Raw genomic sequence first — 19,440 nt, 5'->3', positions numbered from 1 at the left:
TTTGTACATTCGACATTTTTTCTACTGATCTATATATATATAAATAGTATTTGTAACTTTGATGTTGAATTTGAGATGAAAACTTTATGAGACGTAATAATTCCTTTGTCGTGATCAGATGAAAGATAAAATTTATTTCTATAATGGAACAAAGAGTCAGTCTTTTATTAGTTTTATGACTAGAGCAATTTACAGTACAATGGAGTTTACCTTTCTCATAATACCGTTGAAACTACTCGCGTACTAGGAAATGCGTATTTATTTTTTTTTGTTAGCAAACTTGAGAAATTATTAATATTAGTTGAAATTTAATGATCGAAATTTTATTTAACTGTATTGCCATTTGATTGAATTTGTTTTGACCGTATACAATAATATTGTCAATAAATTCTAATCGAACTAAAATTAAAAAAAAAAAATTTCTTTAATCTCGAGGTGCTATTTAAGATAAATTTTTGAATTTCTATTTCACCGAATCTCCATTTAGACAAACTATTTGTTTATCTTTGAATTTCGGCCTAAATTACTTTAGCTGAATTTGGTCAAATGAACATTCAGTAAAGTAAAATAGAAATTCCGCTTTTTTTAAAAAAAATTTGTTCTGTAAAATGTCAGTTTCGTTAATGGCAATTTGGTTAAATTAGAATACTATATTTAATTAAAGTTCTGTTCAATGTATTCGGTTGAATTTGGAATAAATGAAAATTCTATTGAAATCCATTGTTAAATATTTTAGTTCGTGCGTCAATAACATTTTATTATAATTTGGTGATAATATTCTTTTAGTAATAAAACTGAAAGTATTACTATATATTTAGAAAAATGTAATTTTTTAGAATTGGATAATGAAACAAAGTAATAAAAAATAATTAAAAATAGAAACATTTTTAAGGTAAATGGGGGTAAAAAAATTACAGCAGTATACAAAACTACTTAGAGCTTTATAGTCTTAAGAAACGCTAAAGTTGCAAACGGTCTATTAGTAAGTCAATATCAGAATGACTTCACAACAGACTTATTGCTGGTAATTTAAGGAGAACATATAATATCATTTCTATACTTTCTTATCTATTTTAGTTTTATTCCTTTTTTTGCGCATGTTATATGTATATATATTAATAAATATTCTCTTATTTCTTTTTCAAGTTCAAACATAAAATACTAAAACTTTTCTTTAATATAATGATATGGATCAACAACATTAATTGGAACATTTATTTTATGTACCAGTAATTTTGTAAAATCTATCAGTCATTGTCAGTGAAAATTGTTTTTACCCGTGTTGAAAAGTCGACTGGGCCTCAATCTGGGCCAGACTGGGTTTTCCAATGTCCAAAGTGGACAACCCAGACAACGCCCAAACTGGGGCCGGATTGAGTTATTCCATTTTTATTTATAATTGTTAATTAATAATTATATAAATAATTTAACAACAAAAAAGTAAATTAAATTAAATGAATAAATATAATTTCCTTTTAAATTAAATTGTATTAAAGATGACGACTAACAAACAATGTATATAGTAAAAAAAGTAAAAAAAATATTTATATAATTTAAAAATTAAATAATAGTGTATGTATTAGATTTTCAAGGTTTGGTACAACTTATAAATTAAAATCTAGAAAATAACGCAAACCTATGAAATAAACAAAACTGAGCACGAGGGGAATCGAACCTACGACCTACGGACTTGTAGATTAACGCTCTAACCACTATGCTAACGACGCGTACCTGCAGACAAGTTTTAATTTCTCAGTATCAATTATATCATACAACAATTATTGAATCAAAGATATAAAAAATATGATTAGGTTAGACAATAAATTAAAATATAATAAATTTTTAATTATTATAGTAAAAATATCACTTACTTAATTTCATTTATTTTAATTTAAAATTTTTATCAGTAATAATTTGGATTAATAAGTACCAAAGTATAGTTGTCGTTGAAATCAAAATTTTGTTTAAATAATCTATTAAATTAGAAAATTATTATGATCAGTACCTTACGCGGCCGAAGGCCGTGTTTAATATTTTGCGTTTACCGCTACTGCAGACTCCACCCCACAATTTCTGCAAAATACTTTCGGCCATATCCACCCCCTCTCGCCAAGGTTTTTTTAACAAGAAAAGCGAGCAGTACCTTACGCGGCCGAAGGCCGTGTTTAGTATTTTCCGTTTACCGCTGCTGTAGACTCCATACCCCACAATTTCCGCGAATTACTTTAGGACCATTTTTCTCAAAAAATAATGACTTTTGGTAAAAAATGCATAAAACATAAAATGTGTGTTTTTTAGAGATCTACAACTTTTGTCTAAAACTTTTTTCGAAATTTTTTGTTTTTTACGAGATAATCGCAAAAAACCATGATTTTATGGTGTTTTTTATGGTTTTTACCATGATAATCAAATTTGCGCCAATTTTCACTATCATTTTCGTAATCAGCGCACCAAAATACGTTAGTATACCAAATTTTATTAAAATCGGAGGGGGACCTTATTCGGAACTGCACCCAAAGAATATTTGAAATTTAATTGCTTTCTATTTGTTAAAAATTTTCTAAATTCATTCGTATTTATTGCTGATAGATATTATTTCTTTTTTTTTTCACTGTAAGATTCTTGTGATTTTTAACGCAAGTGTACGCGAGAGTCGCAAAGAAATTTATCCAAGACCTATTATACCGGAGATTACCTGAAGCCAGACAGAGCTCGGGGGTTTTCCTCTCTGGTATTTTTCACCTCCTTTCATTCTCAAGTTTCTGATTCGTCTGTAATTGAAATAGGCTCTATTTCCACGTTTCAATTTCCCTCCCCTCCTTTAACTTAGAATTCATTTTCATCTAAATATAAAAACAGAATTTATTACATTTAAATAATAATTAATGTTTCACTGAAATCGGTATTTGAAAAATTAAAAAATATTTTAAATATAAAATTATTTATTTGATTATTCACATTATTTAATTATTAATAATAATTATTTTTGAAGAATTTGAAAATATAATGAATGTAAAAAATATAAGAGAGGAGAATGAAATTAGAATCTTTTGTTTATAAAATGAATTCTTTCTCAAATATCAAATTTACTTTTACTACTTAAAATGTCTGATTGAAATATACTTTTTCTACTTACAATTAGAAAGCATTTTTATATCAATATAATTGTGTTTTTGTAGTTTCATAATGGCTTGTTTTTCTTTTTATTTTCTTTTTATAATTAAAAAAAAAATTTTACTTTTATTTTTAATTAATTAATTTATAATTAAATTAACATAATTCGTATTAGAATAAGTTTACAGTGCGGTAAACTTTTAATTAATAGGAAAATAACTAAGTTAGACAACAAAGAATAAAAAGTTCTTCATAACGATCGCGTTTCTTAGAAGTTTCTCTTTTCCTCGACAATTTTATACTCTTAAAATAAGACTATTACTCTTCAACTGATACTATTTTTCTATTTTTTTTTAAGGTGATAGAAATGATAAGACAACAGACTCTTTTACTTTTTCCTTAAATTGAAAAGATTATTATCTTTTTGATATCATATTGTAGATGAAAAGTTGCTTCAAATAGGATTTGAAAGAAAAATTAGAATTTCCCATTTTAAAGTTTTATTTACGATTTTCAAGTCTTAAATAATAAATTTTGCACTATTATTCGAATTATTCGTCATTCGTGATGACATATACGTTATGAAAGTATATTTTCGTACTAATAATAGTATGGTTATCTGGAATATTCCGGAACTCACTTGACGCTAGGATAATAACCACCCTTTCACACATAGTCTAAACCATAATATCCTGTTGTAATAACCTAGATCATAGTACTTTCGGTCTAACTTGGTCCTTACCTTAGCATAAGTGTCAGACATAAATTCAGTTATACCTTTGTTAAAAATTTGTTACTAAACTTTAAAAAAAAATATATTTAGTTTTTTAAAATCATATAAAATTTGTCATTTTTTAAGAGTTCTAACCAAAATTTTTTTTAGCACTTTTTTCTAAAACCCATATGTACTGGAAAAAATGTATTTAATTCAAATATTAATCGGTTACTTAAAGAGTTTCAACCCATTGACATAACCTTAAACAAAAAAGTTATTTGTGCAAAATTATAATTATCAAAAATTGATTTTATTGAATTTTGATAGATATACACTTCAAAAGTAACTGATTACTTGAAGGAGATAAATTTTTTACAGTGTATTATTATTATTATTATTTTTGTTATTATAAGATAATTTTATTTGAGACTTACAAAATATTTTCTTAGAATTATAAAAATAATATTTTTAACGCGAAAAAAAAATTGACAAAAGGATTATAAATTCCGCTTATTTCACTATCCATGTCTCTATATATAATAGGTATGTACATTTGAAATTATAATCGTCTTCTTCTTCTTGTATTATAATTTAGAGAGGCAATTAATTACGTTAAATTACGATGATTGATGATACTCTGAGATTTCGGTTAGATAACTATCTCATAACTCACTGTCACTCTAAATCAAATTTTCATATCAGAAATTGAAAGCTGCTTAATCTGAGACGACTTTTAAAATTTATTTTAATAAGCATTTAAAGAATAATATACATATATGGGTGATTCTCCAGAAACAGGTCACTTTTGATTCTTTGATTAATTAGTTAATAAATATTATCTAGAATTGGTTTATTTTTTTTTTAATTTCTTCATTTTAATGATCTTTAATAAACTCATTATCAATATAATGATATTTTACTTCCCAAAATTTATTTTGTCATCTGAAATATGCTAAAAATATACTTTTGCTCGTTCCACACATGGATTTTGCTATTTTTGAATAAGATTTTTGACATTAAAATTAAAAAAATAAAATTTGTCATTATAGTCATTTTAAAGTATGGCTGAAAAACTGTTATTCCCTAAAAGGGTTTTTAATTTTTCGTCCATTTAAATAAAAAAATGTTTATTTATAATGTTTCTTCGTAAATTTTTTTCTGGATCCGGAGTTGAGAATTTGACTAGTTTTTCGAGGTTTTGCTTGTTATTTTCATTGTAACTAAAGCAATTTTTTGATAAATATGTGTAAAAATCCCAATTGAATAAAAATCAACGGTACTAATTAACTAATTAACTTTTAAATTTATATTATTAAACAATACAATTTGCGTATTTTTATTATGTCTCAACTCCGAACCTGTTTAAAACAATCGTTTTTCAAAATAATTTTGAATTTCAACCTATAGTATCGATAAAAGTAATAAAATTGTATAAAATCCCTAAAGGATTTTTTATTTAGTCCTTGATTAACAAAGTAATTAATGTTTTTCATTTGTTTCTCAACTCCAGCTCTCTCAACTCCGGCCCCCGAAATTTTATTGAGCATGCGCAAGTTTCGCGCGAGCAGAAACGACACTCAACTACAGGGCCGTCATTCAGCTTTTCAGTTCCCTTGCGTTTAAGAAACTTAATTTTTTTTCTCTATTTTTATAAAAAAAAGCCGAGATAAATTTCTACAAAACAATTAATTTTTGCAAAGAAATTATTGTTTTGTTCTCGAAAAATTAAATATTAAAAATTTAATTACATGTCTGCGCAAAAACAATGGTGCCTGGGGCCCCGGCCGCCCTTGCTACGCTATTGCGCTGAAAGTACTACAATACATATTTATCGTTAAAATTACATTAAAAACGGTTTTTAAGCTCTAATATTTATTAGAATCACTTGTTCCAATCATAATTAATACAAAGGATGCAATAAACATGTATTTTTAAATAATTTTGAAAAAAAATTCCTTATTCAAAAGTGACCCGTTTCTGGAGAATCACCCATATGCGTATATCGTAAACATTATTACGTTATAGTTCATAATTTTTATTAACCATTATATATAGTAATTATGCACTGAGAAAAATATGAAAATGATTGGATTCCTACAAAATATGCTTTAAAAATATCATATTTTATAACTTCTGTAACAAATAGTGGAAACCTGGGTTTAATGGAACAAGGGTGTAATGAAACATTTAAATTTATTCAATAGTGATGAGATGAAATAATTTCCCTCTCCATAATGTACTTGGTACACGGAAAAAAATTTTCTGGTAATTCTTTAACATCGATTTAGAGATTTTACATGTTCCTAAATCTGTTAATTCTACAGATATTTTCTGTAAGGATTTAACGCATGCGCGAAAACAATGCAGTGATTCGACTAAGGCTGAGTACGATTGAGTGCGAGAGGTTAAGGCGAATTTAGTGTTTTTATTATTATCATAGTGTCGTCAAGAAAGTTTAATTAAAAAGGAAACGTCTTAAGTATATAAGGGTGATTCTCTCAAAAAGAACAAATTATTTGTGCACAATTTTGGACGAGGTTTTTGTTAAAAAATAATAACATTAATTTCAATTAATAAACATTCTCCCAGCCATACGATAAAATTCAACAAATTTTTATGGGATCACTAAAGAAAATTTCAAAAAAATGGCAAACAACTGAATTATTGAATGAAAACTAGTGTTAAAACTCCATTCCGTAACTCCATTCCGTAACATCAGTTTTTATTCAATATTTCAGTTATTTTACCTTTTTTTAAAATTTTCTTCAGTGGTCCGATTGAAAATTGTTAAATCCTAACGCATGGCTGACAGAATTTTAAATAATTTCAATTAATTTTCATATTTTTTAACAAAATATCTTAAAAGCGTAATTTGTCCTTTTTGAGAGAATCACCCATAAACATTATTATAGAAATAAATTATTACAAATTTTTAATTTTAAAATTAACTGTAGTGATTAAGTGAGAAAAGACGTTTGTTTCAATTTCTCGACATAAAAAAAAGTGGATTTATCATAAGTTTTGAAAACTTGCTCCTCATTTTTTTTGTTAGAAAATTATTGAAGGATGAATTTATTTACATAGAAGTTATACTAATTTATACAATAATGTTCCGCGAATTTAATGTATTCGGAGGAGAATATAACCTATAAGAAATACTCTATACCAAATATATATTATCCCCATATAGTATACATAATTTGGTCACTCAACAGTTTTTAAGAACTGTAGCTCAAACTTGTAGAATTAACAGATTTTAATGCCAATGATTCAACATATTTCTCTATTTGGAGAAACATCAGTAGATGGCGCAGGAGTTTCTGTAAATTCTACAGAAAATTTTTTTCCGTGTATATATACTGTATAAGTTTTTACCAAGTTTCATTGTTATTTATTCATTATTGTGGAAAATATATCAAAATAACTATATATATATATATATTTTTGATACTTCAGTGTAAAACTCAGTCTACATAAACATCAAGAACCCAAGCTTTCCAATTATAAAAATGAACAAATAAAACAGTCGTCTTCAAAAAGTTATAAATTTTGAAAATTGCAAATTATTTTTAACCCTGTAACAAACAAATATTCAACAGTTGTTTACTTTTTAAGATAAAAAAAACGGAAGGAAAGGAATTGACTGTGGGGTTATAACTTTAAAAAGCGATAAAATTCGTTTAATATTTTCAATATTTATAAGAAAAATAAAATACTGATATAGGTAATAATGCACTGGGTATGAAAACATTTGTCAAAAATTAACTAGAATTAATTAATCTTTTTATTTTTTTGGACCCATTTTTGTGTCTCGAAATAAACATTGAAATGTTAGAGAAAAAATTGACACTGTGGTCCCAAAATGTCCAACCAATTCTTATATATGAAACTTCTCAACCAAAAAGGACCCCGCACTTTTTACATTGAAAATGGCTTTCAGCCAAATCTTTTGAAACTCTGTAGTTTTGTAGTTTAAGGCTTCCTGAACAAAAAATGTTCAATGAATGTTTTCTTTTTCACAAATGAATCAAAATCTGTTAATCGGGGTCGCTGAGTACGAATCTGTGCTCAGAATTTCGGAATTCAAAATGGCGGATCCAATATGGCGGACGCGCTTTCGAAAAATCACTTGAATTCACTTCAAAATCATTACTCGGGGGTTTTTGGGGTCGCTGAGTACGACAGGAAGAAAGAATTAAAGTAATAAACGAATAAAAAATTGTCAAACCTAATCTAACACAATAGGAAACTGCGTCCGCCATATTGGATCCGCCATTTTAAATTCCGAAATTCTGAGCACAGATTCGTACTCAGCGACCCTGAAAACCCCCGAGTAATGATTTTGAGGTGAATTCAAGTGATTTTTCGAAAGCGCGTCCGCCATATTGGATCCGCCATTTTGAATTCCGAAATTCTGAGCACAGATTCGTACTCAGCGATCCCGATTAACAGATTTTGATTCATTTGTGAAAAAGAAAACATTCATAAATACATTATTTTTACGTTATTATTTTTTAACTTTAAAGTGCTGTAGCTAAAAAACTACTCGTAGGATTGAATTTTAGCATATGGATTTTTTATTGAGGAAGCCTTAAACTACAAAACTACAGAGTTTCAAAAGATTTGTCTGAAAGCCATTTTCAATGTAAAAAGTGCGGGGTCCTTTCAGTATTATACCAGAGTTGACTACTGGCGCAGTACTGCACCCATCAAAAATATCCCCGTGACAAATTTGGAAGGAATTCCTCGAGGATTTCCACGAGGATTTTGTACTCTAATTTTTTTTGTCTGTATTTCAAAAATCCGCAAGGAATCCACGAGAATTTTATACTTTAATTTTTTCGTTTCTTTTTTAATAATTCTCACGGAATTTACGAGGATTTTGTAGTTTAATTTTTTCGTTTCTTTTTTAATAATTCCCACGGAATCCACGAGGATTTTGTACATTATTTTTTTCGTCTGTTATTAAAAAGTCTTCACAGATTCCACGTGGATTTTGTACTATAATTTTTTTGTCTGTATTTCAAAAATCCGCAAGGAATCCACGAGGATTTGTACAAAGAGAAAAAATTGAATTTCAAAATTTGAAAACCTCGAGGAAATTTATTGTAATTAAATGCCGACAAAAAATATTTACTGAAAAGTCCTCGTGGATATTTTCAACGATCAGGAAATAAAAATATTTAACTTTAAGTTAAAATCATTATGGATTTTTTTGACGACAGTGAAACACAGATAAGACATTTTTAAGATAATAATCCTCGTGAATTTATAGGTGCAGGGAAATTAATTCAAAGTTCAAAATCCTCGAGGAATTCCTTGCGGATTTTTGAAATACAGACAAAAAAATTAGAGTACAAAATCCTCGTGGATTCTGTTAGGATTTTTGAAATACAGACAAAAAAATTAGAATACAAAATCCTCGTGAAATCTATGAAGATTTTTAATAACAGACGAAAAAAATAAAGTACAAAATCCTCGAGGAATTCCTTGCGGATTTTTGAAATTTAGACAAAAAATTAAAGTACAAATCCTCGTGGAATATGTGAAGATTTTTAATAACAGACGAAAAAAATAATGTACAAAATCCTCGTGGATTCCGTGGGAATTATTAAAAAAGAAACGAAAAAATTAAAGTATAAAATTCTCGTGGATCCCTTACGGATTTTTGAAATACAGACAAAAAAATTAGAGTACAAAATTCTCATGGAAATCCTCGAGGAATTCTGTCCAAATTTGACACGAGGAAATCCTCGAGGATTTCCACGGGGATATTTTTGACGGTATTGGCTGCCGAGGCTGGTCAGTCTGTACTGAACCAGTACTGATATTTTCATTGTATCAGTACTGGTGCAGTACCACACACCCAATACTCGCAAACCAGTACGGAGCCGATATTGAACCAGTACTGGCTCAAATAGATTTTCTTTTTGATTAATACTAGTTTATAAAAAGTTCTAGAGTGAACCTGATGAATCTTTTTCTTTAAATATTTTGTTTATAAAAATTTTTTCACTTTGATTTTATTTTTGAAAATTAAAAGGTATTTTATTTTGCTTTTTTGTGGGTAAAGTTATTTAAACAAAAAGTTTCCTGAGACTAATTCCAAAACATTTTGCAAGTTTTTTTTTATTGTTTTCAGATATGCAATAAACCAACAAATTTTTAGAACGATCAAACTAAAAATAAATAAAATTTTTTATAAAAAAATTAATAATTTTTAAAATAAAAATTTAAAAAAATTTTCTTGACAACACTTGTTAAAAATTAAAAAAACAACTTTTATTTTCTTAAAAAAGTTTTTCAAAAATTTATTTTGATGCAAATAATTAAAGTGAATAATAAAATAATTAAATAGCTAATTGTATAATTATATACATTATAATTATTTTATAAACATTTTTATTTTTACTGAACTGTTTTTATATATTATAAAAACTTTGGTTTTATAATAAACATATTTTTATATTTATTTTTTGATTTTTTTAAATAATAATTTGCAATATATATTATACTTAATAAAAAATAATAACTCTTGGTGTTTTCGATTTTATATATAATAAAACATTAATTAGTTAGTTGACTAATTTAATTAATATTTAATTTGTGTTGGGTTAGTAAAAATTTCACACACTTTTTCCTAAAAAAAAGTATTACCTGGAGCAGAGATTTCATTATTGCAGTGTAACTTATCTTTGTTACAGTTAAAGTTTTCTCTTCGTATACAATAAATTACAAAACTACCAGTACTCAGCCAGTACTGAACCAGTAGTGGTAACCAGTACTGGTGCTAACTCTGGCAGCCGATACTGGTAAAATGTTATCATCTCAAAGTTACGCCAACTCTGGTGCCAATACTGGGTGCCAGTACTGCGCCAACACTTGTCAGTACTGCGTCAGTACTGCGCCATTAGTAAATTTTTGATTGGGTTAGTATATAAGGGTTTTTGGGGTCTCTGAATTCAAATATGATCTCAAAAATAAAATTCAAAATGGTGGACATTTTTTTTTTTTAATTTATGCAAAAATCAAGTTTCATTTAAATTCCTTAAAATTTTTAAAATTATGTCCCCCTATACCAACTTTTATTCAAATCCATTAAAAATAATGTCGGACATTTTGAATTTTTGAATTTGAAGGTCAAATTCGAATTCCAACAAAAACCAACTAATTTATTAAAATTACGAAAATATATGCAAGGGACATTAAAGTTACAGGTTTCAGAGATATGTCTATATATTTAAAAAAAACACGTTAGAAATTCAAAGAAATAAAATCTGATTTTATAATTGTTCATTAATTTTATTAATTAATTAATATGGAAAATTAATAATATAAATTAATTTACTATCTACTTACATTATTATTGCTCTTTTTTTCGTAATATAATATCATTTGAAGTAAATTTAAAAAACCGTAACTGACAGCTATTTATTATTTATCATTAATGACTATAATCTTTGTTAATTTGAATTTTATTATAATTTTCACCAGATACAATCAAAAGTTTCACATAAAATTAATACATAGTACTTTACGGTATATAGTAAATTAATTCAACTTATATAATTTCAAGCTAACTTCTTACCATATAATATTACTGAAAAGAATGTTTTCTAACATATTATATCAGATTTTTGCAAATTTATTTTATCGTGTTTTATACATTTTCAACCTACTCTTACACTCAATACAGTGATTTATCAATTATAAAATAAATAAATGTTTAAAAATGATAAATCTCTGCAAATAGTTAATATTTTATTATAAAGTAATAATAATAATAATTAAATAATATTTTAAAAAAATAATAAACTTATTATAGTTATAATAATATAATTAATATTATTTACAATTTTTTGAACTTTCTTAGTTTCTATTATTTTTATTTTTATATAAAAAAAAAGAGATATTAGTTAGGGAATTGAAGAAAATTTTGTGAAATCTATACTATATATAAGAGCGTCAACAATTGCTCTTGTGTTCTATATGAAAATCTCCATAGAATTGATTTTGAGATTGGAAAAACAAAGTAAACAGTATGACAAGTTAATATCTTGAAAAGATGTAAAGTTTTTTCTGTCGTTCATGCAATTCATACGGAAATATCGTAAGGACGAGACTCGCGTTGGGTCAAGGATAAGCAGGATGTGACGTCACGGGCTGCTCCGAGATCGATATCCTAGCTACCGTATGGCATGGCGTCAACTCGAAACGTTATGTCTGCATATTGTCTTAATGTCGCTCACTTGCGCTTGTATATCCTCAAAATTTCCAAAATTTAATTAAAATTTAGCACTGCAAGCATTTTATTAAAAACAGAGAAAAAAAAGAATCAGAAAAACTAGAATAAAATGCACACTATAAAGAAACAAATTTTTTTGATTTAAATAATTTGCTTATTTTTCTACTTCACTTAAAATTTAAAATAAAATGTTTTATTTGGTTTGTTTCAAATATGTTTTGTTTTTTACTTATCGGCGATTTCACGTGTAATTTAAGTCGACCTCTTAAATTTGGTTAAATACATTTTTTTTTTATTCTTTAGAGAAAAAAAATATATACAGATAAAAAATATTTATATATCTATAAATGATATTAATTTAGAAGTATTTATAAAATTCGAGCATCTACTGGAGATACTGTTTGATAAAAATTTTTTGTCCAACTTTGTGAGACTTAAATTTTTTTTGTATTTATATAGTGTAGTTTTTATTTTATTTTTTTAATTAATTTAAATTTTCACGGGAAATAGGGAAAAAATATTTATTTTTTGTAAAATTTTAACCAGTCAGATTTTCAAAATTCAAAATGACGGAAGAGTTTTAAAAAACTTAATTTTTGCTTGCAATTTTTAGAACAAATAAACCATATTGGATTCTAAAAATCCAAAGCTACATTTTAATTCAACGACTCCAAACTCCCCCCCAATTAGCATAAATTTCTAACAAATTTTATCAAAAAAAAAAGAAAATTTCGCCTTCTATGCGTTAAATCCGCCATTTTGAACTTTGAAATTTTATTAATTTATATCGCTTGCCATTTTACCACTAAAAACTTAATTAGTAAATTAAATGTAAAATTTTCTAAGATATCCAATGTGAATTTTTAGTCTATATCCTGCTAACTGTGCGCCTGTAAAGACAATATTCAGTAATTCGAAGTTTTCTAATTTTACCATATCACTTTGGTAAACTTTGGAAAACTTTTCAAATAACCCACAGTGTGCAGTATACATATATACATGTGCACGTAAACGTATTTAAATAAACGTCCAGAGGAAATTCGCACTTCTTGATATTCTACATTCGTGTTTCCAATTTTTGGTCAATTAGAGAGTTCCCGTATATTGATTGAAGTTGGCAAGTTGTCCTCAAAAATTTAAGTCAAACTAGATTAACCAAAGTTTTAAAGTTATTATATATGTATTTATTCGTAATCACTGATTGCAAATGTGTAATATATAGTTTAAGACATAAAAAAAATGAAATATTAGGGGAAAAAAAAACTATTTCTGATTATTAAAAAAAATATAATAATCTGTACAAAGTAATTTTTTTTTTTTTTTTTTTTTTAAGTACAATTTGAAATAAATGGTTTGAAAAAAAAAATAATGGCATCAGATTTATGATAATTTACACAATACAAAATATATAATTTAATTATGAAAATATAAATTTTATCGTATAAAAAAAATTCATATTTAATAAAATATAAAAGTCTTACTGGCTTGTACAATCGTCCTATCTTTGTGCTTTCTTTTTCTGTCTTGCCACCTCAGATTCAGAGTGTAAGTAACACTTTTCAAATACTTCCTCGATAAACACAAATTTCACGACCCCCTCGAGTCAAAAATATTTTTAGCTCCTGAAAAAATAGTCTGGTTAAATTTACTAGAATTTTATACTGGTAAAGAAATTATTTGATTCATGCATCAATTGCACTCTTTATAAATTGTTAATTACTTTTTTTTTTTTGAAAACTAATATTTTAAATTATTGTTTTTTTGCTATAAAAAAATATATAAAATTTTTAAACAATTTATAAATATTAAAAAAAAACTAATTTTTAAAATATGAATTTAAAGAAAAAATTGTTTCAATTTTCGAATCAATTTTAAATAAAATTACTTGGATAATAATAATTTATATAAAATATTTATTGTATTAGTAACAATTTCGATGCTTGTATTAAATAATTTTTTTTCAAAGTATAATCTTAGCAAATTATTTCTGTTGTTTTAACTAGAATTATTGCAAAAATAATAATTATTATTCTAGTTAAATAATTAGAATTTTTTATAATGGTGTAATTAACCAAAACTTTTTTCAGTGCACTAAGTTATTAATAGTGAAGAATATTTTATTGTTCGACATCCCCCCTTTTTTTGGTAAAATGATATTGCGATGCAAATTTAGAGAAAAGAGAATTTTTTTAATAATTGTGAAAAATAATTTTAATATCTCAAAACTAGATAATAACGATTTTTTTGAAATAAAAAGTATAAAAGTTAATATTTTTTAATATTTAATTAATGATTATTAACTAATGGTGATAAAAATTCATGGTTCATGATAATAAAAAGAATTTAATAATTATAAATAATTTAAAATTAATATTTTAAAAGTATCGTTCTCTTTAATATAAAATTTAATAAACAACTATTAATTGTTAAAAATTGTTAATAATTGCTAATAATTGTTTACTTTTGTAAAATTTCGTAATTTTTAAAAATTAAAAAAAATTTTACATCGCAATACTATTTTCAAAAAAAAGAAAATAGCACGTTTATTGTAATAGGTTCATTTCGGGTTTTCTATAACACCTATTTTTATTTTCAAAGTTAAGTTTTTAATTAATTTTATTTTACAGTAGAATTAATTATAGTGCCAAAAATCAGAGTGCAATGACCAATTCCAGAAAATTTTACTTTTATACTGAAATAATTTTGTAAAATATTTATTTTACAAAAAAAGCAATATATTTGAATTTTTTTTTTTTTTTTTTTTTTTAATTTTTCTCTTGTAAATTTATTTTAGTTTTCATTTATTTTTAAAATTATAATTGTTTTTAATTGTTACTTTTAAATATTTTATTTAAAGTATAATTTATTATATTTAATATTAACAAATACAATTAATTTTGATTTTTCTTTTTTTACTGCTTTCATTTTCGTTCATCTTTAAAAATGCATGAATTTCTTTGAAAAAAAAAAAATTATTTTTTTCTGTTGTGATTTTTTTGAAAATTTCACTTGCACACTCGTTTTAGGCTCTGTCTTATCAAAAGAGGTTAGTCCGGATTGGCCTATTTTCCTGATAGTAATATAAAAATTGATTAAATAATTTTTGATACAGTTGACTATATTGAATAATGATCCGAACCATATAATAAAATTAGCGATGCATTAGAATAATATAATTATTACTCTTACACCAATTTTAATAGAGTAGAAAATTTGTCTAACAATGTTTATATGCATAGACAAAAAAAAAAGGTATTCTAAAAGCAATACGCAAATAATCTCATTTAATTTCTCATTATTTAAGAAAAAATAGGATAAAAAATTGAAAAAAAAGTTAGTCCAATTTTACATAGGGATATTTCAGATTAAAAAAAAAAAAAGAATTGAGTTTCCTATTGAACAGCGTTTTATAGTTTATAGTTGAAAATAAAATTATCGACACTTTCACTGCAACACTTTTTAATTAAAATTTGCTTTTTTTTAAATCTCAAAAGGTTGGACTAACTTTTACTTTGATTTTTCGTTCGATTTTTACTTAACGAATTCATATAATAATGTGTATTATATATTTTTTTATTTATTTATTTGTTCAGTTTTTTTATAAATATAATTTTGTAATAAATACAATTATTGTAAAAAAATTAATTTGATTCAAATAATCGGTTACTTGACTATTTATCAAATAAATATTTATTTGTATCAAATAATTATTTGAGATGGTATTTTTTTTCATATACAGAAATTATTGATTCAAATACAGTTTATTTAATTCAAATAAAAATTATTTGGTTCAAGTAAATATTTATTTGATAACAGTCAAATAACCGATAAATTTGAATCGAATGTTTTTTTTCATTATACTATTAATATTGTACCTATAATTTATATTTAAATTTTATATAAAATTTATAATTATAAAAATTATATTCTTTTTTTTTAATAACAAAAATATGTAAATTATTATTTGAATTCGTAATGTTAATGATTCATTATTTATCAGAAAATATTGTCACTGATTAATTAATTATTATTTTATGAAAGAACAAAAAAAAAAAAAAAAAAAAATTAATTTTTCTGAAAAAAAAAGGAAAAATTGTGAGCACCATAATGGAATAGGAGCTAAAATGTCAATCCGGGTTAAGATCTAGAATTATCAGTGAACAGTTAACGAAGACCCATGACTCTTTTGATTTGTTCGCAGATGTTAAAATCTTGTCGGACATTGAGTATGACAGTACGAGGTCCAGCATTGGATCCTCGTTGTCGAGGTGGTCATCCAGTATGGACCGCTACCGGAAGACAACAGTCTTGCAGTTGGATGGACCGACAGGGTCGACCAGCATCGCCACCTCCACTTCATCCGCGTGACTCACGTTATGGTCCAAGAACTCGTAAGGTTGAACTTTGCATAGAACCTGGTCAATCTCTTGGACTTATGATTAGAGGTGGTCTCGAGTATGGTTTGGGTATTTATGTAACTGGAGTCGACAAAGACAGTGTCGCCGATCGTGCTGGCCTTTTGGTAAGTTCTCAAATTTTGAAATCTGAAATTTATTTAATTTTTTTTTTCCCGAAATTTTGTTTACTAAAAGAATTGATAAAATTAGTTTAGAATTTTTTTTTCTCAACTTACGATTTTACTTTTTATTTTTGTAGAAAACTATAAAAGTAACTTCATCTTAATTTTTTAAACTATTTCAAAAAAAAAGTTTAAAATAATTTAGAAGAGACTATTTTTATTTCACTGTAAAAAAAAAGAAAAAAATGTACCAGAATTTAGGATAAAAAAAATGAATTATAAAAAAAATTTTTTTTTTATTTAAATTATTACTCTGCTTGATTTATAGATAGGCGATCAAATACTTGAAGTGAATGGACAAAGCTTCGAGGAAGCAACTCACGACGAAGCCGTCCAGATTCTTAAAACGAATAAAAGAATGTCTCTTCTGATTCGTGATGTTGGCAAAGTGCCCCATTCCTGTACGACAAGTACACCGATGGTTGTTCCTGTGTCTAGGTATCCGGATCATGATTCAATGATACTTGAAAGTCCCCCAAATCATCGACCTCCTAGTCCTGCGTAAGTTATTCTATTTAATGTATAAAAGCGTTGAATCGCCTTAATATTAGATGAAACATTTTTAACTAGAAAACTTTTTTAATCTATTAATATTCAGTCACAAATGACATTAATGTTAATTCATTATTTAATATAATTTCAATGTTCTTCAATGATTATAAAAGTTTTAATTATATAAAAACTGAAAGTGACATTCTGTTAAAATTATAGTTGAATAATCACTTAAATGTATTTTGAATTCATTTAATTTATAAATTAATTTTATTCATTTAATAATAAACTGATACAGTATGTAATTTTATAATCAAATTTAAAGGGTAATAATTAATAATAATAATTATCGTTTTATCAGTTGGTAATAAGATTAAATGAAATCCTAAAAATTCCAATGAATCAAAGTTAATTAATTATTTATTATAAATTGTGAATAATTATTAATTCTTTGAAAAAAGAAATCTCCATTTCTGTATAGTTTTTATTTTACTAGTTTAATAAAATATATAGTCATTAAGAACAAGAAGAAATTGCCAGTACCATTTACACAGAATTGAGAGTAATAAGAAAAGTAAATTAGCTGTATTGTATTGTTCTTTAGGAATAGCACTAACGAATGGAGGCATCGAGGTGTTCATTCTGTATCAGCAGCCACAGCGGCAATGGTGGAAGAGAAAGCGAGGGTTGTTCTTGCCAGAAGTGAAAGAGCAGCCCTTTCACAACTTTTGGCTGATTATAGAACTCGAAGGATAACAGTTGAGGAACTTGTGGCAAGTCTAGCTGATCTTCTAAACACTCATGAAAAGCTCACTTTGCTCATTGAACTTAGAGAACTTGTCGACAGCAAAGATAGAGTCTGCTTTGATGATTTAGTCTACAGGCCACGTGTCGCAATGTCCAGAGTAATTAAATTTTTCTCTTCTCTTTCTTTTTTTTTTTAATTACATATATTGTTTTTCTCTTATTATCTTTAAGCATCTTTTGTTATCTTATTTTTTGTTGTTTATTATCTTGCATTGTTTTTCAATTATTTTTTGTTATCTTTTAAATTTTATTATATATTTTTTATTATCTTGAATTGTTTTTTTTTTGAATCTAAATAAAAAATTTTTAAAATGAAAAAAACTTTAGTAATTGAAAAAAATTACTTTACATTTTTTAGAGAAAAGGAGATCGAGCCTATTCGGATTTAGTGGTAACTCCGTCGCTTCATGACCTTCCGGTAAGTCATTTACAGATTTAATTTTAATTTACTCATCAATATTAACTTTTTGTTATATATATATATATATTGTGCCGTATAAATGATCCCAAAATATTTATCTCTTTATCTTCTTAAATATCTATACTGGATGCCTGTTGTGTGTTTCTCGGTCCATTCTTATTGTCTTTATAATATATATATATATATACATTCGTATATATATGTATATATATTTACTTCACTTTTGTTTTTTCTTTGACATTTATTGCACAATTGATATTCAATTTTTGAACACTTAAAATATATAACAAAGATTTTTAATTTTCTCACAATTATTATTATTTTCGTAATTAAAATCAATAAATTCACTTATTGCTTTTTTTATATCTTTGTAAATTAGTATTTTGTGTGTTAATTTTCTAGAATACACTGAATAATATTATAAAAAAAAATTATAAAAATAAAAATCTGAACAAAATTTTCAAATAGATAGCTATAGATGATAAATTAAAATTTATTAAGTTGAGTAAAAAACAAGATTTTTGATACTTTAAGAAAATTAATTTCATCAACTAATATATTTCGTTGACTTGAAATAAACTTCTTTTTGCAGATAAATTTTATTGAAATATAAAATAATTATTTTATGAATAATAAAAATTATTTTCTTAATATTAATTATTTTATAGACGAATTTCTTTTGTGTAAAAGAAATTTTATTTGTTTTAAAGAAAATTGATTCGTTTATAAAAAAACTTTTTTACTCTCTAAATTTGAATTAGTAAAAGTTTTAATTAATTTGTAGCAAAAAGTCAGTTCAAATTAGTTGAAAAAAAAATTTAAATTTAAAAAGAATACTTTACAATAATTCGAAGTCGAAAGAATTTTTATTAAAATATTAATATTTAAAATCTAAAATCAAAAAAAAATTTTATTATTTTCAAATTTTGCTAAAAAAAATTTTATTTTTAAGCAACGAAATGTGAAAGATAATTTCTTTTTGTTATCAAAAACTTTTTCAATTATACGGTGAAGTTGAAAAAAAAATTATAAAGAATTTCTGGCGTATAGAGGTAACCCTTTTGATA

The 19,440-nt window shown here is 25.3% G+C and overlaps 1 protein-coding gene across 9 annotated transcripts in view; it reads left to right on the top strand.

Annotated features, from left to right (window-relative positions):
- Nucleotides 1-19,440, top strand: part of LOC127291506 (whirlin) — a 189,293-nt gene that overhangs the window by 76,701 nt on the left and 93,152 nt on the right. For all 9 annotated transcript variants that reach the window (XM_051320692.1, XM_051320689.1, XM_051320687.1 and 6 more), the window contains 4 exons: nucleotides 16,276-16,596; nucleotides 16,922-17,154; nucleotides 17,750-18,050; nucleotides 18,311-18,370. In XM_051320692.1, the coding sequence (XP_051176649.1) occupies nucleotides 16,276-16,596; nucleotides 16,922-17,154; nucleotides 17,750-18,050; nucleotides 18,311-18,370 (915 nt within the window). The remainder of the gene's footprint in view (nucleotides 1-16,275; nucleotides 16,597-16,921; nucleotides 17,155-17,749; nucleotides 18,051-18,310; nucleotides 18,371-19,440) is intronic.

Source organism: Leptopilina boulardi, unplaced genomic scaffold, assembly GCF_019393585.1.
Source record: "Leptopilina boulardi isolate dan_hultmark-lab unplaced genomic scaffold, ZJU_Lbou_2.1 LbouV2_137, whole genome shotgun sequence".
In the NCBI taxonomy this organism is placed as follows: Eukaryota; Metazoa; Arthropoda; class Insecta; order Hymenoptera; family Figitidae; genus Leptopilina; species Leptopilina boulardi.
The sequence above is the reverse complement of the archived record's forward strand: the minus strand, read 5'-3'. Positions and strand labels throughout refer to the sequence as shown.